The 24,312-nt window shown below is 39.4% G+C and overlaps 5 protein-coding genes across 5 annotated transcripts; all 5 read left to right on the top strand.

Annotated features, from left to right (window-relative positions):
• Positions 1–684: 684 nt before the first annotated feature.
• LOC133133506 (olfactory receptor 52B2-like) lies at positions 685–1,662 on the top strand. The gene has a single exon (XM_061249608.1). It carries the CDS (start codon positions 685–687, stop codon positions 1,660–1,662), a length of 978 nt encoding a protein of 325 aa, XP_061105592.1.
• Positions 1,663–4,996: 3,334 nt separating this feature from the next.
• LOC133133505 (putative gustatory receptor clone PTE03) lies at positions 4,997–5,974 on the top strand. The gene has a single exon (XM_061249606.1). It carries the CDS (start codon positions 4,997–4,999, stop codon positions 5,972–5,974), a length of 978 nt encoding a protein of 325 aa, XP_061105590.1.
• Positions 5,975–8,800: 2,826 nt separating this feature from the next.
• Positions 8,801–9,778, top strand: LOC133133504 (olfactory receptor 52B2-like). Its single transcript, XM_061249605.1, has one exon. The coding sequence runs from the start codon at positions 8,801–8,803 to the stop codon at positions 9,776–9,778; it is 978 nt and encodes a 325-aa protein (XP_061105589.1).
• A 4,359-nt stretch (positions 9,779–14,137) lies between these two features.
• On the top strand, positions 14,138–15,115 carry LOC133133503 (olfactory receptor 1D2-like). The gene has a single exon (XM_061249604.1). The coding sequence runs from the start codon at positions 14,138–14,140 to the stop codon at positions 15,113–15,115; it is 978 nt and encodes a 325-aa protein (XP_061105588.1).
• A 2,366-nt stretch (positions 15,116–17,481) lies between these two features.
• On the top strand, positions 17,482–24,309 carry LOC133133502 (putative gustatory receptor clone PTE01). Its single transcript, XM_061249603.1, has 2 exons — positions 17,482–17,529; positions 23,282–24,309. The coding sequence occupies exon 2, from the start codon at positions 23,332–23,334 to the stop codon at positions 24,307–24,309; it is 978 nt and encodes a 325-aa protein (XP_061105587.1). The 5' UTR covers positions 17,482–17,529; positions 23,282–23,331.
• Positions 24,310–24,312: the final 3 nt, after the last annotated feature.

Genomic DNA, 24,312 nt, shown 5'->3' with positions numbered 1-24,312 from the left:
GAAAATGTTCGCCGAACAGGTGACTTTATGAAATGCTAACTTTAGGGTGCTGCACAACATTATTTATATAACTTTTTGAAGTTTTCACTTTAGCTAACCAACTATATTATGAACAAACAGCTTATTTGGCTATGGAACAAGTGTACCACAAACGAGGCAACTGCAACTTGCCCAAATTGCACTCCTGACAAGCGATCACTGAAATTCTGTATACTATTGCTTATTATTCAAGTAAAGAATACATATCTAGTTACAACATGATACCAGTTTGTTATCAATAACAACAAGCAAATTAGATATTAGTTAGCTTGCTGAATTTACAAAAATCCACCTGAGACACAACACTTGTGCAACTATGTTCGCTACTAAGTTCATATAGATTTGAATTACTATAAACGCAGGCAGAGGGTGAATCAACATGTCAGTGAGGCTTTTTCCACGATAGGAAGGGATTTACAATGGTCTTGTAACAATGCCTTAATACAAAACTCTTACCAATTGTCCCTTTTAATGTAATTCTGTGGAAGCATGGATCTGAGCATTAGCTAAGCATGAAAATATAGAGGTAATGGGTACAGAAATTCCAGGTGTTTGTACGTTTTCATGTATTACCATTCATCTGTGTCTCTTTCAGGCCTCAACGGAAAAACAGCACGAAGAGATCCTGAATGCAGCAAACGTGCAATGGAAATTCTCACCACTTCGATCACAAACGCCTCCATTGTTAGACCAGTGGGATTTTACATAGTCGCATACACATACTTAAAGTTTACTGTATTATATTCAATTTTCCTCACTGTTATTTATGTTGTAACAATTTTGTCCAACTCCTTTATCCTTACAATTATATGGATTGATCATCGCCTCCACACGCCAAAGTACATTGCCGTGGCTAATCTGGCGATCGTCGACTTGGTTCTCAGTACAACACTTATTCCTACAATGATCAAGGTATTTTTCACGAAAGATAACTTTATTTCTTACAATGAATGTTTGACACAGATGTTTTTTTATTACTATTTTGCCTCGCTAGAGTCATTTTCCCTGACTGTACTTGCATATGACAGGTTAATTGCAATATGTTTCCCACTGAGACAGAGCTCGATCAACACAGTCAGTGTCATGATCAGTATTCTACTGACTATATGGTTGGTTTGTCTAAGCATTGTTTTGTTCGCAGTTATAATCATGACCAGGCTGTCTTACTGTAATTCCGTCAAAGTGTACAGCCACTTTTGTGCCTACACCCCAATGTACAGACTAGCTTGCAACGATAACACATTGCAGATTTTCACTGCCTCTTCTCTGAGTTTAATTATTGTGTTTGTGCCCCTTAGTTTAATCGTGATATCATACGTCGTTATTTTGACAGCAGTGTTTAGAATGAAAAAGGTAGACAGCAGGTACAAAGCACTCCTAACTTGCACAGAACATCTTGTTCTAGTAGCGCTTTTCTATGTGCCGATGTTGTTTGTGTACATCATTGAATTTTTCTTATTTCGCCTCGATTCTGATGTCAGGATGGTGAACCTGTCGTTAGCCGCATGCACCCCACCCTGTCTGAACCCCATTGTGTATTCCCTGGCAACCAAAGAAATAAAGAGCAGAATACTGGCTATGCTACGTAATGTGAAGGTAGCAGTCTGGTCAGGGCAGGTGTAGAGGCCAGGGTTGCAGTAAATCCCCAAAGGAGTTGCATCCATTTAATGTTAAGCCTTGGTGTTTGCCCTCAATTCCGCATGTTTATGTGAAGTCCGAAGTAATCAAGATGGGTTGTATTTTGCTGGGAACATGTTTAGACATAACAATTAATGTAGTACTACTATGACTAATCATGAGTGAGTTAAGCTATCTCAAGCAATCTGCATTGTTATGAAATTTAAATTGTATGGCCCACCATAGGGGTGTTTGAAATTGTAGTACAATTTTACCTCACACAGGGCTGGGGAACACAATTGAATATATGCTATTAGAATTACTTGGATTATATGAAGAGTTTTTAATCGACTATATGTCACCGTTAGGCAGGCAAGACCCCCCCACAGGATTTCTTGCCTTGCTTCACTCCCGTGTTTACACACAAAACATGTGTCTGCCCCCATTCTCAACCCCACCTAATATGAAGCGTAAAACTTCTGCTTTACTGGTCGCTTTCCGCACAAGCCTAAACTATCTAATCTTGGTACTTGTAATGTTCACACAGGCAGCCTATATACAATAGCACAAATAACAAACTCAAACTAAATATACAGAATTTATATGCAGTTGAAATTGTACTTCCCTCTAGGGTCTTTCAGCGCACTTATCCCTGGTTATGGGTATGCACTTTGTTGTAGGTCACTCTGGATAAGAGCGTCTGCCAAATGCCATTAACGTAATGTAATGTACCCTCTTGTAAGGTGGGAAATTACTTCCTAACAAGAAGTCCCCCTAAATCTTTTAGTCAAACTCAAATGTCATTTTTTCACATTTTTCCTATTTCCTCCTGCTTTCTTGTGATCATTGTGTAACACTATGATATGCCACTGTCAGTGAGACCTTCTTCTCAAAGGGCCAAATTGATTTAATAAAGATGATGATATAAACAATTCCCTGTGGTCTACTTTCAAATGACTTTACTGGCTTGTATCAATTTCCAGTTCCAGAATGTAGTGTAATGTAATGAGAAAATTGGGCGATGGCTGTTTAAGCTTTTACTAGGATACCACCTCAAAACCTGTAATTCAACCTGGGACTCCTAAATGCCCGAATGCAATGTAAACTGTCTCCTCATCAATGCCTCATACAAATGAATGTATTCACGGCTACCCAACCATGTTCCTTGGGATCTACCAACCTATCAATTTTCATTTCAACACTAATTTGGCACACCTGATTCTACTAACTAGCTGCTGGCTCAGGCAGTAAGAGCAGTTGTCTGGCAGTCGGACGGTTGGCGGTTCGATACCCCACCCGGGCTGTGTTGAAGTGTCCCTGAGCAAGACACCTAACCCTCAATATCTCCTAACGAGCTGGTCGGTGCCTTGCATGGCAGCCAATTGCCGTTGGTGTGTGAGTGTGTGAGTGTATGAGTGTATGAATGAGAAGCATCAATTGTACAGTGCTTTGGATAAAGGCGCTATATAAATGCCAACCATTTAGCAGCTCAATTAGATTTCTACATGCTGGGTGCTATGTTTGAGTTGGAGTGAAAACCTACAGGATATTACACCTGGGGTTACAACTAGTTATGGGATATTACAACTAGTGTTGCCAAAACTGTGGTATTGCTACCTGATTATTGAGGTTCAAGCGGTCACTCTAGCACTTGGAAGCATACTTCCCTTTTCAGCGCACTTGAGGGGGCAACATGGCTCAGGCAGTAAGAGCAGTCGTCTGGCAGTCGGAGGGTTGCCTGTTTGATCCCCCGCCCGGGCTGTGTCAAAGTGTCCCTGAGCAAGACACCTAACCCCCATTTGCTCCTGACGAGCTGGTTGGTGCCTTGCATGGCAGCCAATAGCCGTTGGTGTGTGAGTGTGTGTGTATGAATGGGTGAATGAGAAGCATCAATTGTACAGCACTTTGGATAAAGGCGCTATATAAATGCCAACCATTTGCCATTTACACCTCCAGGAACAGGGTTGGATAGACTTTGCATTATGTATTCAACTGGCAAGGGAGGGTATGTGCACATTTATTGATTTCCCAAAAGAACTCCCAACTACACGCATTGCACAAACAAGAGGATATATATTCTGCAGTATGAGCGGAAGAACACACAAAGGCAAACGAGATTCGACAGTGACCTATGCCGATGAGAACTAGTGAGTAGCGCTTTCGTTCTGTGCAAGTTCTACTCTGCGCAGTTTATCTGTCAGTTTTTTTTTTCCGGAATTAATTCAACAATGCGCAAAGAGTGTGGATGTTTCACACGCTTACGTTCGATAACGAAATAAGAAATCACATTCTTGGGTGAGGTAAAAAAGAAAGAACGTAGTAAAACAACAAAGTGAATATCAGCTGACCTATTGTGCTCTTACTATTTACTGCATTATGCCTTGTGCAGCCGACTGAAATAATTGTGTGTGTTTGTTGAAGCCGCTTTCATTTTGGAAATAATTCTAGAGCCATATCGAGAGAGGAAGAGACGATCGGCCCAAAGACATATGCGTGACATCAAATCCACGGTTTGGTTCTCTTTTTAAGCGTTTTCTTTTGAATTAAACCGACATGCATGTGTATTAGAAAGCGCTGTCGTTCCCGTTAGAATATACGGAAATGGTAAATTGTCTGGATTTATATAACGCCTTTATCCAAAGCGCTGTACAATTGATGCTTCTCATTCACCCACTCGCATACACACTCACACACCAACGGCGATTGGCTGCCATGCACGGTACCAAAACCAGCTCGTCAGGAGCAATTGAGGGTTAGGTGTCTTGCTCAGGGACACTTCGATCTCTTTAGCCAATGTCGCCCCACGATATAAAATACAGAATATTTTGCACTGAGGGGAAACAGTCAAACACTTTTAGGTTTTCGCCGAATTAAAAAATATCCACACATTAGAGCAAATATTTTTGATCCGGAAAGAAGATATATATATATGTATATATATTTGCTATGGACATTCCTGTACAGTGAAGTTCTAGGACATTCCTGGTGATTACAGTTCAGTCGAAAGCGGCCGGAGTGGAACTAATCCAACGTGCCTCGGCCACGGGGCAAGTTTAAACAGTTGCGAGGCAAGTTTAAACAGTGTCCAAAATGTCGTCATTTTTCATCTGGAAATTGTTTTCTAAAAATTGTCTATAATGTCGTCTGTACTAACCGCATATGAGGAGGAAGGCTACTTCTGAATTTTTCTGCTAATTATAGGTAATGGGTACAGAGTACAGATCATTACCCTGGATTGTCGCGTCGTCGTATGTTTTCATTGATTGCCATTTATCTGTTTCTCTCTCAGGGCCCAGGGGAAAAGCAGGCAATTAAAGGTCCTGAACTCCAAAGAGGTCCAATGGGAATTCTAACCACTTCAATCACAAATGACTCCATTATTAGACCAGTGGGATTTTACACTGTCGGATTTAACAATTTAAATAGTACTGATTTTTATTTCATTTTCCTCGCCGTGATTTATATTGTAACGGTTTTGTCCAATTCCTTTATTCTTGTCATTATACGGATAGATCATCGCCTACACACTCCGAAGTACATTGCCGTGGCTAATCTGGCGATCGTCGATTTAGTGCTCAGTACAACCCTTATTCCTGCTATGATCAAGGCATTTCTCGCTAAAGATAACTTCATTTCCTACAACGCATGTTTGACTCAGATGTTTTTTTATTACTGTTTTGCCTCATTAGAGTCATTTTCTCTCTGTGTGCTTGCATATGACAGGTTAATTGCGATATGTTTCCCACTGAGACAGAGCTCCATAAACACGATAACCGTGATGATCAGTATTTTAGGGGCTGTTTGGTCATTTTGTGTAAGTGTCGTTGTGTTCTGTGTCGTAATCATGACCCGGCTGTCTTTCTGTAATTCGGTAAATGTGCCTAGCTACTTTTGTGACTACACCCCCATGTACAGACTAGCTTGCAATGATAACACATTGCAGTGGACCACTGCCTCTTCTTTGAGTTTAATTATTTTATTTGTGCCCCTTAGTTTAATCGTAATATCATACGCCTGTATTTTGACGACAATATTTAGAATGAAAACAATAGAGAGCAGGTACAAAGCACTCCTAACTTGCACAGAACATCTCGTTCTAGTGGCGATTTTCTACGTGCCGATGCTGTCCGTGTTCATTATTGAATTTTTCTTCTTCCGCCTGGATGTCGATGTCAGAATGTTAAACTTGTCGTTAGCCACATGCGCTCCGCCCTGTCTGAACCCCATTGTGTATTCCCTGGCAACCAAAGAAATCAAGAACAGAATACTGGCTATGCTACGTAATGTTAAGGTAGCAGTCTGGTCAGGGCAGGTGTAGAGGTTAGGGTTGCAGTAAATCCCCAAAGGAGTTGCATCCATTTAATGTTAAGCCTTGGTGTTTGCCCTCCATTCCGCATGTTTATGTGAAGTCCAAAGTAAACAAGATGGGTTGTATTTTGCTGGGAACATGTTTAGACATAACAATTAATGTAGTACTACTATTGCTAATCATGAGTGAGTTAAGCTATCTCAAGCAATCTGCACTGTTATGAAATTTAAATGGTATGGCCCACCATAGGGGTGTTTGAAATTGTAGTACAATTTTACCTCACACAGGGCTGGGGAACACAACTGAATATATGCTATTAGAATTACTTGGATTATATGAAGAGTTTTTAATTGACTATATGTCACCGTTAGGCAGGCAAGACCTCCCCGCAGGATTTCTTGCCTTACTTCACTCCCGTGTTTACACACAAAACATGTGTCTGCCCCCATTCTCAACCCCGCCTAATATGAAGCGTAAATCTTCTGCTTTACTGGTCGCTTTCCGCACAAGCCATTTAGCTAACTATCTAATCTTGGTACTTGTAATGTTCACACAGGCAGCCTATATACAATAGCACAAATAACAATCTCAAACTAAATATACAGAATTTATATGCAGTTGAAATTGTACTTCCCTCTAGGGTCTTTCAGCGCACTTATCCCTGGTTATGGGTATGCACTTTGTTGTACGTCACTCTGGATAAGAGCGTCTGCCAAATGCCATTAATGTAATGTAATGTACCCTCTTGTAAGGTGGGAAATTACTTCCTAACAAGAAGTCCCCCTAAATCTTTTAGTCAAACTCAAATGTCATTATTTTCACATTTTTCCTATTTCCTCCTGCTTTCTTGTGATCATTGTGTAACACTATGATATGCCACTGTCAGTGAGACCTTCTTCTCAAAGGGCCAAATTGATTTAATAAAGATGATGATATTAACAATTCCCTGTGGTCTACTTTCAAATGACTTTACCTTTCTACTAGCTTGTATTAATTTCCAGTTCCAGAATGTAAACGTTAATTTAAATGTCCTATTGATTATTTAAAACACAGGTCCAGCTTGTAGCTTCAACAAACCCAGCTGGGGCACTGCTGTTGTGCTAATAATGCCAAAAACCAACAAGACAGAAGTGTATGAATGGGTGAATGAGAAGCATCAATTGTACAGCGCTTTGGATAAAGGCGCTATATAAATGCCAACCATTTAGCAGCTCAATTAAATTTCTACATGCTGGGTGCTGTGTTTGAGTTGGAGTGAAAACCTACAGGATATTACACCTCCAGGAACAGGGTTGGATAGACTTGGCATTATCTATTCAACTGGCAAGGGAGGGTAGGTGCGCATTTATTGATTTCCCAAAAGAACTCCCAAGTACACGCATTGCACACACAAGAGGATATATGTTCTGCAGTCGAGCGGAAAAACACACAAAGGCAAACGAGCTTCGACAGTGACCTATGCCGATGATAACTAGTGAGTAGCGATTTCGTTCTGTGCAAGTTCTACTCTGCGCACTTCATCTGTCAGTTTTTTTCCGGAATTAATTCAACAATGCGCGCTGAGTGTGGATGTTTCACACGCTTACGTTCGACAACGATAACGAAATAAGAAATCACATTTTTGGGTGAGGTAAAACAGAAAGAACGTAGTAAAACAGAAAAGAAAAACAAACAACAAAGTGGATATCAGCTTACCGATTGTGCTCTTACTATTTACGGCATTATGCCTTTTGCAGCCTATACTGAAATAATTGTGTGTGTGTGTGTGTGTGTGTGTGTGTGTGTGTGTGTGTGTGTGTGTGTTGAAGCCGCTTTCATTTTGGAAATAATTCTAGAACCATGTCGGGATAGGAAGAGATATGCGTGACATCAAATCCACGGTTTGGTTCTCTTTTTAAGCGGTTTCTTTTGAATGAAACCTACATGCATGTGTATTAGAAACCTGTAAGCGCTGTCTTTTCCGTTAGAATATACGGAAATGGTAAATTGCCTGGATTTATATAACGCCTTTATCCAAAGCGCTGTACAATTGATGCTTCTCATTCACCCACTCGCATACACACTCACACACCAACGGAGATTGGCTGCCATGCAAGGCACCAACCAGCTCATCAGGAGAAATTGAGGGTTAGGTGTCTTGCTCAGGGTCACTTCGATCTCTTTAGCCAATGTCGCCCCACGATATAAAATACAGAATATTTTGCACTGAGGGGAAACAGTCAAACACTTTTAGGTTTTCGCCGAATTAAAAAATATCCACACATTCGAGCAAATATTTTTGATCCGGAAAGAAGATATATATATGTATATATATTTGCTATGGACATTCCTGTACAGTGAAGTTCTAGGACATTCCTGGTGATTACAGTTCAGTCGAAAGCGGCCGAGTGGAAGTAATCCAACGTGCCTCGGCCACGGGGCAAGTTTAAACAGTTCCGAGGCAAGTTTAATCAGTGTCAAAAATGTCGGGAAATGCTGCTTTAACACAAGCCAAAAGCTTGTGAATCCAACATTTCTCATCTAAAAACGGTCTATAATGTTGTCTATACTAACCGCATATGAGGAGGAAGGCTACTTCTGAATTCTAAATATTTGTTTATGAAACATGTGTAAATCGATTGGTTCTGTATAAGTTACCCTAAATATCGTAAACACAGGCAAAATGCACATTGATATGTAATGCAAATTATAGGTAATGGGCACAGGGTACAGAGTACAGACCATTACCCTGGATTGTCGCGTCGTATGTGTTCATTGATTGCCATTCATCTGTTTCTCTCTCAGGGCCCAGAGGAAAAGCAGGCAATTGAAGGCCCTGAACTCCAAAGAGATCAAATGGAAATTCTGACCACTTCAATCACAAATGACTCCATTATTAGACCAGTGGGATTTTACATTGTCGGATTTAACTATTTACATAGTACTGATTTTTATTTCATTTTCCTCGCCGTGATTTATATTGTAACGGTTTTGTCCAATTCCTTTATCCTTGTCATTATATGGATAGATCATCGCCTACATACTCCGAAGTACATTGCCGTGGCTAATCTGGCGATCGTCGATTTAGTGCTCAGTACAACCCTTATTCCTGCTATGATCAAGGCATTTCTCGCTAAAGATAACTTCATTTCCTACAACGCATGTTTGACGCAGATGTTTTTTTATTACTGTTTTGCCTCATTAGAGTCATTTTCTCTCTGTGTGCTTGCATATGACAGGTTAATTGCGATATGTTTCCCACTGAGACAGAGCTCCATAAACACGATAACCGTCATGATCAGTATTTTAGGGGCTGTTTGGTCATTTTGTGTAAGTGCCGTTGTGTTCTGTGTCGTAATCATGACCCGGCTGTCTTTCTGTAATTCGGTAAATGTGCATAGCTACTTTTGTGACTACACCCCCATGTACAGACTAGCTTGCAATGATAACACATTGCAGTGGTACACTGCCTCTTCTTTGAGTTTAATTATTGTGTTTGTGCCCCTTAGTTTAATCGTAATATCATACGCCTGTATTTTGACAACAATATTTAGAATGAAAAAAATAGAGAGCAGGTACAAAGCACTCCTAACCTGCACAGAACATCTCGTTCTAGTGGCGATTTTCTACGTGCCGATGTTATCCGTGTTCATTATTGAATTTTTCTTCTTCCGCCTGGATCCCGATGTCAGAATGTTAAACTTGTCGTTAGCCACATGCGCTCCGCCCTGTCTGAACCCCATCGTGTATTCCCTGGCAACCAAAGAAATCAAGAACAAAATACTGGCTATGCTCCAGAAAGTCAATGTTGCAGCGCGGGAACTACAGGCGTAGACTAAATTTTCAATTTCACTCGCAAGAAGACACGTGTCAGCTATTATCTTGTACAACTAACACAGAGCAGGCACATTTTAATGCTGTGTTACAACATGCCCCACCGATTATAAATACATTAGCCACAATAGCTTTTCCAGTAAAGTGGTATTTTCAATATATTCGAACATTGATACAACCTGCCCAAAAGCTGTTACAATCATTCTGGGACAGTTGTAACAGTTTAATTTCTACTACTTTTGATTGAACTCTAATTGCCAGGAATGTTCCTAGAAATGTACTGATGGACTACAATCATGGCAAATACATGCATCTTTTATATGGTTGAAAAATATTTACTTGAATACATATAGGGGACACCAGGGATGACTGTACCATGTTTTGCTCCAAGTATATAACTAATTTATCAATATTTGGCAATAAATCCATGTGCAAATGTATGTGTGATCAGAAACAAACTCTGCCTGATTTATCAAACAGGCATAAACGCAACCTGTAGTCAGACATCAAGTCCACACATTTGCATGTAAAAATAAAAATATAAATCTCTGCGGAAAGTTTTGACTTGGAAAATTACAATGGATGAGATAAATTTGCGTTCTTTGCAGAGAGTAATGTGCGTGAAAATCCCGGGAGAGCAGCAGTTTCTGAGATATTGAAACCACCCTGTCTGCCACCAACAATCATTCCACTGTCAAAGTCACTTAGATTACATGTTTTCCACATTCTGATGGTTGATGTGAACATTAACTGAAGCTCCTGACCTGTATCTACATGATTGTATGATATAATCGCGTGAATAAGTAGGTGCAATAAAGTAAAAATGTTCCTAATAAAGTGCTTGGCGAGTGTATATACAAAACTGTAACGTTAGCAGAAGCAACTGAACAAGCATTGTCTAAATAACTAAGCTAATATATTTATATGCAAAGCAATGATGTGAGCCACGGGGACTCGCAGTGAGAAAATTATATCTATATATATATATTCTCACTATTCTCAACTCTAAGCCGTAAAAGGTAGTATGCATTCAACGGTATTTTAGCTTTCAGAAAATAAGTAGCGTAGACCGGGGCAAAGGTCATGGAAAACCACCTTCCAAAAATTAGGCTAAATACATTTCATTTAAATTTGAGGTAGCCTCCGTTAGAGCAAATGGGACAAGACTGCCTAGAGTTGGCGAATGCAGTCAATCGTGCAAACGGCTGCCAGTCCCGCGAACAGCTGCCGACGGGCTCCCAAAACTGTTGATGGAGTAGAGCCAGTTAGGCCACGCCAATTTGAAATTCAGACCTATGCGATAGGTTGCGCTGATAGGCCTATTATTTTCCAGAATATTAAGAGAATAGCCTACATTGTAAAATTAGCATATGATAGCCTATTGCATTCATTATAATATGATAAGCCTGGCCACCTAGTCTCTCAAGCAAAAGCCACTGTCACGCGGGAGGGGACTCCGTCACGCGAGACGGAGGACAGGTGAATGTGTCGACGTTCTTTTCTACGTTACCCACATTCAATTGATCACTACCCCTTATAAATACTGCATTACACCAAAGATAGCACTCAACATTTATAATGAAACTGTCAGTTATGAACACTAGCATACCTACCATAAGTTCAAAAAGACGTTATATTGTAAAGGCGTTATGGTAACTGGTTTATATAGGTACCACCCCTGGCTGCTAATGTTGGCTAAGTTGCTTAGCTAGCGAACAGAGCAAGATAATTTAGCATAAGTTATCAGCCGTTGCTAGCAAAACAATTTAGCATGAATTGGATCTCCTTGCTATTTGCGACGAACAAAGGCAGTGTCACAATTATATCCCCCTTACAAAACTTATCCCCTCCGGGGTCACGTTTGCGGTTTCCGATTTCCGGTTACTTTCCCCTCATGCGTAAGTAACGTCATGAGTTAGCGTCAAGTCGACAGCTTGGTTGCCAAGCTTTATCTGTTGGTTGCTATGATGCGATCTATAAGATACATTCCCCTGATGCGTACGGCAGCGTCAACTGGCTAGCCGCTAGCGTGTCTTTTTGAGAACGGCATACGCTTTGTCATTACTCTGTCAATAAGCATTTATTTAGACCGGTGTATGTAAGTTAGCGAAACACAAATTGCCAATTTCCCTCCCGTTTAAGATAGCGATAGAGATAGCTAGAGCTCATCTCTCCGTGGACTAATATCAGTACCGCTAGCTAGTTAGTGAAACGGACAGCAAACCATTCGGCAATAAATATATGTAGAGAAGTAGATAAGCATGACATATGTAGACATATTTAAGTTAGCTCCCTAGCTAGCAAAATAAGAAATATCTAGCTAGCGAGGCAGCCAGACGGATAGATCGCTCGCTAACCATAGCTAGCCATAGCTGTTTTTTATTCCTAGCTAGCTCGGGATCTTTTTATCTAGCTAGCTAGATGTAGCCTATATCGTGGTTCAATGTATATAAATAATCGAGATATTACATATGAAGCACTACATATTCACAAAAGCATCGCTAGCTAGCCGATGCAGAGCCTTTTACACACAGCAGTAAACACGTGGAGGCCAGCTAGAGAATTTTATGCGAGAAAGCCGTGAGTACATTTTTTGATGTGGCTTCTACTTTTCTGTGGCCATTTTTATAGAAGCATTCGGCGATATTTAACGGTTACATTGGGTAGCTACATTAATATACCTGCGGGCAAGCTAACATTAGCTGGCAATGGTAAACCAGCCAACAAAACTGAATTACAGAACTGAATTAACGTTATAGAAATTGTGCTTACCTAACTAGCTAACTCAAGAACTGTTATGTTTGACAAGCTAGTTATCGAGCTACCTAAGTTTAATTTCTATATAAATTATGTGCAAAAATTCAATGTGTAATTTGTTATGGATAAGTGGGTCTCGTTAAAGGCTAAAATCCAATGTAAACGGTCACCTAATCAATGCCTCTTATGAATGGGATTATTCAAGGCTACCCAGCCCTGTTCCTTTGGATCGTGTCGGTTTTCATTTCAACTCTAATTTGGCACGCCTGATTCAATAACAGCTCAATTATATTTCTACCTACAGTTTGCTATGTTTGGGTTGGAGTGAAAACCTACAGGATGGTACGCCTCCAAGAATAGGGTTGGATAGACCTGGTATTATGTATTCAACTAGCAAGGGAGGGCAGTTGCTGATTTATTGATGTCCCAGAAGAACTCTCAAGTACACGCATTGCACACACAACAGGATATATATTCTTCAGTATGAGCGGAGAAACACACAAAGACAAACGAGCTGCGACAGTGACCTATGCCGATGAGAACTAGTGAGTAGCGTTTTCCTTCTGTGTAAATTCTATTCTGTGAACATTGTTTTATTTTTTTATTTTTTTTCAAAATTCACTGAGTGTGGATGTTTCACATGCTTTGTGTGGGGGTAAAAAGAAAGACAACGCAGTAAAAAAAAAAAAAAAAAAAAAGCAAAAGTGAATAGCTTAGCCATTGTACTCTTACTTTTCCTTCGTGTACATATTTATTGCATTATGCTTTGTACAGCCTGCGGAAATACTTGTGCGTGTTTGTTGAAGCCGCTGTCATTTTGGAAATAATTCTAGAGCCATATCGGGAGAGGAAGAGGCGATCTACCCAAATACATATGCGTGACATCAAATTCACGGTTTGGTTGTCTTTTTTAAGCGGTTTGTTCTGAATGAATACTACATTCATGTGTATTATTAATCTGTAAGTGCTGTCGTTTCCTTGGATTTTCCTGAATTTTACTAAGAATGGACGCAATAATTATCTGGGTTTGGAGGCAAAATATAATAGACTCATTGAAATATCCAACTCTAAAGATTGTATCAGAAATGTAATCCATGGAAGTCGTCATTCGTATCAGTAAAATTTTAGAATGCAATGCAAATTATAGGTGATGGGTAGGGGAGATCAGGGTCTGTAGTGACACGGGGTCCATTGTTACGCGATGTTTTCGCCCGATCAGAAAGAAGCTAGCATCCTATAACTCACATTGCCCACTCTTTTTCACCTCGGATTTCAACGGACCAGTTCCATGTCAATTTCGGACGTCGTTCAACAAATATTTGAGAAGGTTTTTTTTTTTTTTTTTTTGGTATTTTTTACATCAGATTTTTCAACTACTGTCATGTGTTTAGCTGTGAACAAACCATAACGTATATAATTTTAAACCACAATATGCTTCACATATATGTCGGATAGTGTCACAAAGTGTCACAACGGACCCTGATCTCCCTTACAGATCATTAGCGTCGTTGTATGTTTTCATTGATTGCCATTCATCTGTTTCTCTCTCAGGGCCCAGCAGAAAGGCAGACACTAGAAGGCCCTGAACTCCAAAGAGGACCAATGGGAATTCTGACCACTTCAATCACAAATGACTCCATTATTAGACCAGTGGGGTTTTACATTGTAGGGTTTACCTATTTAAAGTTTACTCATTTATATTTAATTTTCCTCGCCGTTCTTTATATTGTAACGGTATTTTTCAATTCTTTTATCCTTTCTATTATATGGATTGATCATCGCCTACACACTCCAAAGTACATTGCGGTAGCTAATCTGGCGATCGTCGACTTAGTGTTCAGTACATCTATTATTCCTCGTATGATAAAGACATTTCTCCTGAAAGATAATTTTATTTCATACAACGCATGTCTGACGCAGATGTTTTTTTATTACTGTTTTGTCTCATTAGAATCATTTTCCCTCAGTGTACTTGCATATGATAGGTTAATTGCGATATGTTTCCCACTGAGACAGAGTTCTATAAATACAATCACCGTCATTGTCAGTATTTTAGGGGCTGTTTGGTCATTTTGTGCGAGTGTTATTGTGTTCGCAGTCATAATTATGACCCGGCTGTCTTTCTGTAATTCGGTTAATGTACAGAGCTACTTTTGTGACTACACCCCCATGTACAGACTAGCTTGCAATGATAACAGATTGCAGTGGTCCACTGCCTCTGCTCTGAGTTTATTTATTGTGTTTGTGCCCCTTAGTTTAATCGTGATATCATACACCTGTATTTTGACAGCAGTGTTTAGAATGAAAAATTTAGATAGTAGATACAAAGCACTTCTAACTTGCACAGAACACCTCGTTCTAGTGGCGATTTTCTACGTGCCGATCATGACGGTGTACATCATCGAACTTTTCTTCTTCCGACTCGATCCAGACGTGAGAATTCTGAACTTGTCTTTAGCGAAATGCATCCCTCCCTGTCTGAACCCCATTGTGTATTCCCTGGCAACCAAAGAAATAAAGAACAGAATACTGGCTATGCTCCAGAAAGTCAAAGTAGCAGCGTGGTCAGGGCAGCTGTAGAGCCAGGATTGCAGACATGGCGGGATGCGTTGGCCATACATTTACATTTTCATGAGAGTGATTTAATTCAGTCTAGCTGTTTGACCTGTGATTTTTTACTTATTTAGATTCTGACGCGAAGCTATGCCCAGCCCCTCTTGGTTACTGATGCTATATGCTTTCTGTATCCAAAGATGCAAATATGCTATTCTCAACTATGAAAGCATGTGAAGTACTCTATGGAACTGCAGAAGGAAATATTGGAAGTTTTGGAAATATTGATCTTTGATTTCAGAGAGGAGACGAAAAGGCTTGGAGGCTATGCTTTTGAAAGCTATATACGTCATGTCATTTTGACTCGGCATTGAAATAATATAAATAAATAAAAAAGCAGAAAAAACGATATGAAGGAGCGGCATTGTTCTTGTATGACAGGGGAGGTCATAGATAAGAAGGCAAATATAGTGTGGCCTTAAATTATCTTACATATTAGACATCTTTATAAATGTTCTGAATCTGCTTCAGTGTCTCTGGAGTATGTTATTGGTCAGCATCACCACAGAATATTGGGTAAAATAGCACTGCTATCATTTAGCTAACGTTAAAACCAAATATCGCCCACATTTCCATTGGTAACGTGTTGTTCCTAGTCCGAGTTTGTTGTACAGTGGAATCTCGTGTTTATCTGGGTATAGCATATACGCATTTCAATGGAACATTTTCACCCGCAGACTTGCTTTTGAATGCCATGTCCAAGATAGATTCGCGTTAGCTTACTTTTCTGTGACGTAAAATGGCCCATTTTCATTTGATTAATTACATGGCTAGTTATGGACCAATGAAAGAGTTAATAAGGAGGCAGAACACAGCCATTTTAGGTCAATCAAGTCGTGATGGAGTCAAGAAATATGTAAGTTATTAACGTAACCAAGTGTTATATTTATAGCCTGGTCGCCTAATACAGGGTGACCTGCCATGTCAAACCACACTGTAACAAGATTCTGTGGTTTTCACAGCATCACTACTGTATATGGAAGAAATATTTATTGTAATTGTGAATAGAGTATGTTGCTGTAGTTTCGCTATGGATTATGGTCAAAATTCGCCAAACTACAGTCATAAAATTTTGCTGCGAATCATAACGCAGTAGATATAAATCTGACTCCTCCCCTCTTGTCAACTTTGTGAAAAATCCAACATGGCGGACAATCGGTTGGGGTTTTCTGCGCATAAATAAAAAGTTAGGCTATTTTATTTCTATATGTTGTGAAATCTGGCGAGAAGTAAGCATTGATCTGTCTGAACGTTCGGCTGTTGAAGCAAAAAAATGCCTGTTGCAAGTTTTCAGTGCTTGTACTAACGTTCCTCGTTGGCAAATTCGCCAAACTACAGTAATAAAATTTTGCCGCGAATCATAACGCGGTAAAAAGCAATCTGACTCCTCCCCTCTTGTCAACTTCATGAAAAGTCCAACATGGCGGACAATTGAGACAAATGATTGGGGTGGTTTCCTGTACATAAATAAAAACCTAGGCTATTTTATTACTATATTTTTAGAAATCTGGCGAGAATTAAGCATTGAACAGTCTGGTTGTTGGAGCAAAAAAATGTCTGTAGCAAGTTTCCAGTGCGTACAAACGCTGTGTTATGTAACTTGCTGTAGCCTAATAAAGTACAGCAACTGGCTGCAGCCGACCAATATCGATCTATGCGATATCTATGCGATCACCCTGGGCGGAATTCAGAAATAGCACACTTGTAATTCCTGGTTGACTGCCTCCACTCAGTGTGTGTCTGTGGAGCCAGATTTTGTCATTTCCACTCGCCAAGGATCTTGGACAAGTGGGATCTACTCTACAGTAAATTCGTTCATCCTGTGAATCAGTCTACAGCAAGTTCGAGCGGGAGTCGGAGGATCACATCGGTATTCGCTAACGTTCGTCCCGACACTTCACTTCAGTCTGCTCCAGTGTGCTGTGCCAGTAGAGGTTGTTCATGCTTCAGGCAAGTTCAGTTCACTCTCTTGGATAGAGAAAGTACTGCTGTTTGTTCATTTGGCTGGCTCATGTTGGTACCTATTTCTTGGTTTTGAATCGTTTAATTAGGAAGTATAGCAATTTATTTTGAGTTGTTGTCTTTTTTATTTTGTAGTGGTCTGCTAGGGTGGCAGCTACGTCTCGCTAGCCACTTGCTAGTTAGCAAGTTGCCTGATCCCAGACGTGGATCTAGCTAGCCTACTGCACATTCAGTCTCCAAATTTACAAGTTGCCCAAAGGAATTTAGTTTAGTTTAAGTAATTTGTCATATACATTTTGATGTCAAAATTGTGTAGTCTTTATGCTAATTGTCAAAATTTTTCCTTGCCAGGTAGGCTACATTAGCGAGAAGGGGGAGAGGTACGGAGGGTAAAAGCTACCGGAACACCGCAAAATCAGGTATTGTGGAGTTTGCATGACATGGCATTTAAGTGCAGATACTGCGAGTCATCTTTAGACGCCATCCCTAACTATGTGAAACATGCGAAAATGCACCGAAACCGCGCCAACTTTCGTTTCCCCTGTGGTGTTGCACAATGTCCCTCTCAATTGAAGACAGCCAGTGCATTACAGACTCACATGTATAAAAAACATTCAGCACCCAAGCCCGTTAGGCACACACATGTTGATTTTACTTGTCGTGTGGAAAGATGCCCTGTTGTATGTGCAGATTTCAGTAGCCTGTGTGCGCATTTGAAATTGCATATCAGTTGTGGGGAAATGGTAGCTTGTCCTTTCAGTGGTTGTGATTCAGAGTCAAATCTTCATTTACTTCGCATGTGAGCAGAAAGCATAAGGGTGACTGTGTCTCTGGTGTAACTGAATTGGTGGGTGAAGCAAGTGAGCACAATTAATTGGTTGATTTTGGAAATGAGAACTTGGCTGAAGCTGCAGAATGTTCTCAGCTTTTTGATTCTGTAGGTGAAGAGAGAGACAAGCAAGTTTTTCTAACCAATTTGGCCCTCTTTTACTTGAGAATGCAAGCAAAAATGATTCTACCTGCCTCTACAATATCCACTTTAATAGAGGAGTTTGAGGAAATCTGCACCAATGCAATGTCACACATGTTTGTCAGGCTCCGCAAAGAAATGTCCAAACTAGGGATTGCTGCTGAAGCAATTGATAAGATCATAGATGGACTGTCGAGGGAAAATTTTCTGAGAATGTATAATGAGGGTCATTTCATATCTGACGCAACTCGTAAGACGTACTTCAAGAAGAATTTCAGTTTCATTGCACCTGCACAGGTCCGTCTTGGTTTAGATGCTTCTGGTAAAGAACGATTCTGTCAGTATGTGCCGGTTAAAGAGACTCTGAAAGTGCTGTTGAGTTCACCATCTGTAAAGGAGCAATACAATTTGTCCAGAATCCGTTCAGTATGTCCAGATGTGCTTGAGGATGTGTGGGATGGCAAGACTGTTAGAGAAAATTCCCTCCTCTGAGAATCTCCATCCGTTCACTATTATCCTGTACCAAGATGCCTTTGAGGTAACGAATCCCCTCTCATCTGGTAAGAAGAAGCACAAGCTCCTTGGTGTGTACCTGACGTTGGGGGATATACTGCCTCATAACAGGTCATCTATCGACCCAATTCAATTAGTGATGCTTTGCAGACAGGCTGATTTTGAGTATTTTGGACAGGAGAGGGTATTCTCCTCTCTTGTGAAAGATATGAAAGACATTGAAATATAAGGTATTGCTGTAAGTGAAGGTGAGACTGTGAAGGGAGCATTAATTGCCATTGTAGGTGACAATCTAGGTTCACATTCCCATGGAGGCTTTAACAAGAACTTTAGTAAGTAGGGTACTGCCTTATTACGAGAAATGAGTGAGCCCACCAGGCTGCCAGAACCCCAGAGAGCTACACAAACAGTGTGAGGAAGCTAGCATTGGTACCCGAAAAGTCTGTAGATGGAGTGAAATTTGATTGTGTTTTCAATGCATTAGAGAATTTTCACATCTACAAGCTAGGACTTCCTCCATGCCTAGGCCATGATCTCTTCGAGGGGGTCATATCTTTAGATCTATTTACCATATCTACCCATTATGAAAATTGTCCATTGAAAATGCTTTGACTTTGACCTTTACCCTGGGGTCACTAAAACCATCAAGAAAAATTGGAAACAGTTGGTTTTGAGTACTAGGGAGTGTGTAGATGTGAAAAAAACTTTTTTCCAAAAATCTCTATGAAACATTCCTAAACCTGTATTTTGCAATGTATTAACCCCCAACTGTAAATAGTGTATATTTGTATATAGTTAGTTTGTGTCAAGTGTTCTTATAATGGACCACTTTTGCATTGTCTCTTCACTTTGTAGTACATTTTTGTAAGTCTTGCAGGCAGTGATTACCTTTGGCTGGAAATGATCTTGCTTATAGAACTAGAGCATATTCATGCGTAGTGATGTATTTACATGAATGAGGAAAATATTATCTGTTACCTATCTGTTATTGTACTTGATAGGATACGGATTCTGAATTGACACTCCCATGGCCTCACCTGATCGTGATAATGGTTCAGTTACAACTTGTAATTTATTTTAAATCAAAGATGTGTTTTTTGTTGTTGTTCACTTAAAGTAGCATCTTTGTTTTTTGGTTTTGTTTTGTTTTTTGAGTGAAGAGTTTTTGAAATGGCAGTTTTCATCTCACTCATCATTTGTCTAGCCTTGGTAAGGTGTTTATAAGAAATTGACCCATGTAGTGTTTTGATAACACACAGTGTGATTGTTGACTATGGGTGCACAGTTAAAATAAAGGACCTTTAAACCTTTAATCTCTTTTTCTCTGTATTTTAAATGTTATATTTTAGATATTTTAGAGTAATTGCTGTAAATGAAAATGCAGCAGTCAATATTACTGTCTAAATTGCAGTAGTTTTTGTTGTTACTGTAGTTAGTTGTTACAGCAATCCCTGTGGGTACTGTGATGTGTTGTACAGTATGCATAAAATTACTGTATTAATTACAGCATCAATATCACTACTGTAGTCAGTTGTTACAGTAATCCCTGTGGGTACTGTGATTTTTTTTACAGTATGCATAAAATTACTGTATTAATTACAGCATCAATATCACTACTGCTGTTAGTAATTACAGTATCTGCATTAGTACTGTGATCTAATTCACAGTAGCTTTACTGTGGAGTGAATCACAGCAAATTACTCAAAAGACTCATTCCATTCTTTGGTCGGTAACTTTCGTAACTGACAACACAGCATAAAGGTTCGGAGTTTCATTCAAAAGCTGAGTTTTAACTCTTGAGACGGTAATAAAACGTATTTTCGATAGGTAAAATGCATGTAAAAGCTAAAATTCTCGCGGAACCGATGGTTAAAGCAAACCACTCGTTGCTGGCTTTACAGAAAACCTCCAAAAGAAATGACACATGATGAATTTATGGCAAGTGTCATTCTAACCCTAACCCTTTTGCCCGCGTGGGTCTCGTCCAGTTTTATCATTACCAATAACAGTTGCCAGGTGTCCTGAAATCAGTTTCTTGTAATAAATTGAGGATTTTGTTTGTGATTCCTGTTAGAAACCATATTTTCTTAGATTGTTGGCATCATTTATTCATAATGTATGCAAAATAGGCATACATTACTGATAATGATCGCTTTTTGTCTTAGCTTTATGTTGATATATAACATCACATATATTTATTAAACAGGAAATTATTATAATTTGTTTATTGTCAAAAGCCCTACATTTTTCCTTAAAAACGTCTGACAGAGTAGGGGTTAATATGACAGAAAGCTGTTTATTAGAACCAAAGGCTATATGGTTCATTGAGCTCCTCCCCATATCGTAAACCCAAACACTTGTTTCATGCTACTCAAAGCGAATTTGAAATGGTTACGTCTGAATTGTCTTGAAAGCTTGTGTTTATAATTCATTTGAATTTTCATTGTTTCAGACCTCACTCATTTTATGATATCCCTCCCATTAATCCTCTATCCTCTATTAAAAGCAGCTTTCCCCTGACATATGAAGCTTTTTTCCGTGATTGCAAGACCCAGCGTTTATTATTCAGAAATACGTTTTTATCTCTTGAGATGGAAACACAGAAATCAACACACCTGAACACAATATCGGTGAGTTTTTTTATGTAGTCCGTAAAGTTAATTAACACGGACCAAGGTTGTATTTTCAAATAAGCACGCATTATTCTGTCATATGTATCAGACGGTCTTATCCATAGACATTAATAAGATATTAATGGTGGCATATGTGGTTAATTTGACAACATATAGACCATTTATACGATGAAAAACATATTGAATTAAAAAATGTTTTGATGTGTTTGAAAACAACAACGTTTTCCAGTCCTTTTTTTATTTTTATTTTTTTCATATGCTGCTACAACCTTCCCCAGATTTGTTACAATCCATTGGAGCAAGTTGTAACAGTTCAATTTCGTCAGCTTTTGATTGAACTCAAATCGCCATGAATTTCCAAGAACTGTACTGATGGTCTATAATCATATCAAATGCATTTATCTTGTCTGTGGATTAAAATATTCACTCTAATGTGTGCATGGGAGAATGAGGATGATTGTAACAGTTTTTTGCTCCAGTGTCTTTAAATCAGACCCACACTATGAACAAAAAAATGTCTGAATAGGCCGAAAGTATATTATTTTCTATAAAACAAATGAATAATAAAGACTTTTATTCTTAAACATGAAATATAAAATGGCCTATTTCTAACATTATTAACATTAGATTTTTTTTAATTAGGTGTACTGAATATCACAATATGATGACAATCCTAGATCAACATTAGAAAATCAATTCAGGTTTAACATTTGTAATTCTGGAAACAACACTGTGATGAACACTCTGGATAAAATTTAGCACTTTTATGCAGGATCAACTCTCAGGATCAAGTTTACATAGCAACCAGCTTGCTACATTTACTCAATTAGGCACTGCACTACCCCAGCGACAATTGGAAAAACTATTGAGATTGCAGTGGGAGGTTATTCGACACAGCACTGATGACAAAAGAGGGCAATAATTGACTAATGGGAATGTCGTTCCCGGAAAAAAACAAGGAATGTTGATCCGTTTCACGTTAATCAGTCCTGGGATTATGTATTCAATAGGTAAGGGAGGGCAGTTGCGGATTTTAATTGATGTCCCAGAAGAACTGTACGCATTGCACGCACGCGCGCGCACGCACACACACACACACACACCAGGAGATATATTGTGCGGTATGAGCGGAGAAACGCATTAAGAAAAACGTGCTTCGACGGTGACCTATGCCGAGGAGAACTAGTGAGTAGACTTGCAAGCCAATCTCTTTTCTGCGCACATAATCGTTTGTTTTTTAAAATTAATTCAGCAGGAGGAAATGTGTCTCTTACAGGCTTACCTTCGACAACCATAAGAAAAAAACATGTTTGAGTGGCGGACAAAAAAAGAAAGAGAACTAAGTAAAACATGAAGTAAAAAAACAAAAAAAACCAAAAAACATCAGTTTATCCGGTGTCCTCCTGCTTTTGCGTTGTGTTTTTGGGCACATATTAACTGCTCTACATTATGCGTTGCTGTAGCCTACGGAAATAATTGTGTGTTTCCGTTGAAGCGGCTGTCATTTATTTTTATTATAATTCTAGATCCATATCGGAAGAGGAAGAGGCAGAGGCGATCCGTTCAGACACATGCGTGACATTGCATCCACGGTTTGGTTCTCTTTTTTAATTGGTTCGTTCTGTATGATAACTACATTCAGACGTATGAATACTGTGTATTAATACAGTCTTTTACGTTAGACTGTATACAATATTTTTCCTCGGATGGTTAGGCCTATATTGCTCTTTGTCAAGATGGCTACTTCTGACATTTTTCTTTAAAAATGTTTCAAATTTGCTTAGGGAAAATATGCAATTATAATAGTTCTGTATACGCTAAATGCTTCAAGCATATTCAGTCTTCGGCGTGTAGTCATGGCGTGGTTTTGTAGCCGAAATATTATATATTAATAATATGCAGCTCTGTGGATTGTATTGCAACATGTAATTTGTGGAAGTATAAGCACCCGCTGTATATTAAAATATAATGCAATACGAAGTCACCGGTACAGATCATTAGCCTGAATTGTCGCGTCGTTTTCATTGATTGCCATTCATTTGTTTTTCTCTCAAGGCCCGGTGGAAAGACAGAAACCAGAAGGTCCTGAACTCCAAGGAGGACCAATGGGAATTCTGACCACTTCAGTCACAAATGACTCCATTATTAGACCAGTGGGATTTTACATTGTAGGACTTACCTATTTAAAGTTTAGTCATGTATATTTAATTTTCCTCGCCGTTGTTTATATTGTAACGGTTTTGTTTAATTATGTTATCCTTTCCATTATATGGATAGATCATCGCCTACACATTCCGAAATACATCGCTGTGGCAAATCTGGCGATCGTCGACTTGGTGTTCAGTACATCTGTCATTCCTTGTATGATAAAGACATTTCTCCTGAAAGATAACTTCATTTCATACAACGCATGTCTGACGCAGATGTTTTTTTATTACTGTTTTGTGGCATTACAATCATTTTCCCTCACTGTACTTGCATATGACAGGTTCATTGCGATATGTTTCCCACTGAGACAGAGTTCTATAAACACAATCACCGCCATGATCAGTATTTTAGGGACTGTTTGGTCAATTTGTGTAAGTGGTATTGTGTTCGCGGTCATAATTATGACCCGGCTGTCTTTCTGTAATTCGGTTAATGTGCAGAGCTACTTTTGTGACTACACTCCCATGTACAGACTAGCTTGCAATGATAACAGATTGCAGTGGAGCACCGCCTCTGCTGTGGGTTTCATTATTGTGTTTGTACCCCTTAGTTTAATCGTGATATCATACACGTCTATTTTGACAGCAGTGTTTAGAATGAAAAATGTAGATAGTAGATACAAAGCACTTCTAACTTGCACAGAACATCTTGTTCTAGTGGCGATCTCCTACGCGCCGATCACGGCGGTGTGCATCATCGAACTTTTCTTTTTCCGACTCGATCCAGAAGTCAGAATACTGAACTTGTCTTTAGCGAAATGCATCCCGCCCTGTCTGAACCCCATTGTGTATTCCCTGGCAACCAAAGAAATAAAGAACAGAATACTGGCTATGCTCCAGAAAGTCAAAGTAGCAGCGTGGTCAGGGCAGCTGTAGAGC

Source organism: Conger conger, chromosome 7 (assembly GCF_963514075.1).
Source record: "Conger conger chromosome 7, fConCon1.1, whole genome shotgun sequence".
In the NCBI taxonomy this organism is placed as follows: Eukaryota; Metazoa; Chordata; class Actinopteri; order Anguilliformes; family Congridae; genus Conger; species Conger conger.
Note: the sequence above shows the minus strand (reverse complement) of the source record. Positions and strands in the feature narration are given on the sequence as shown.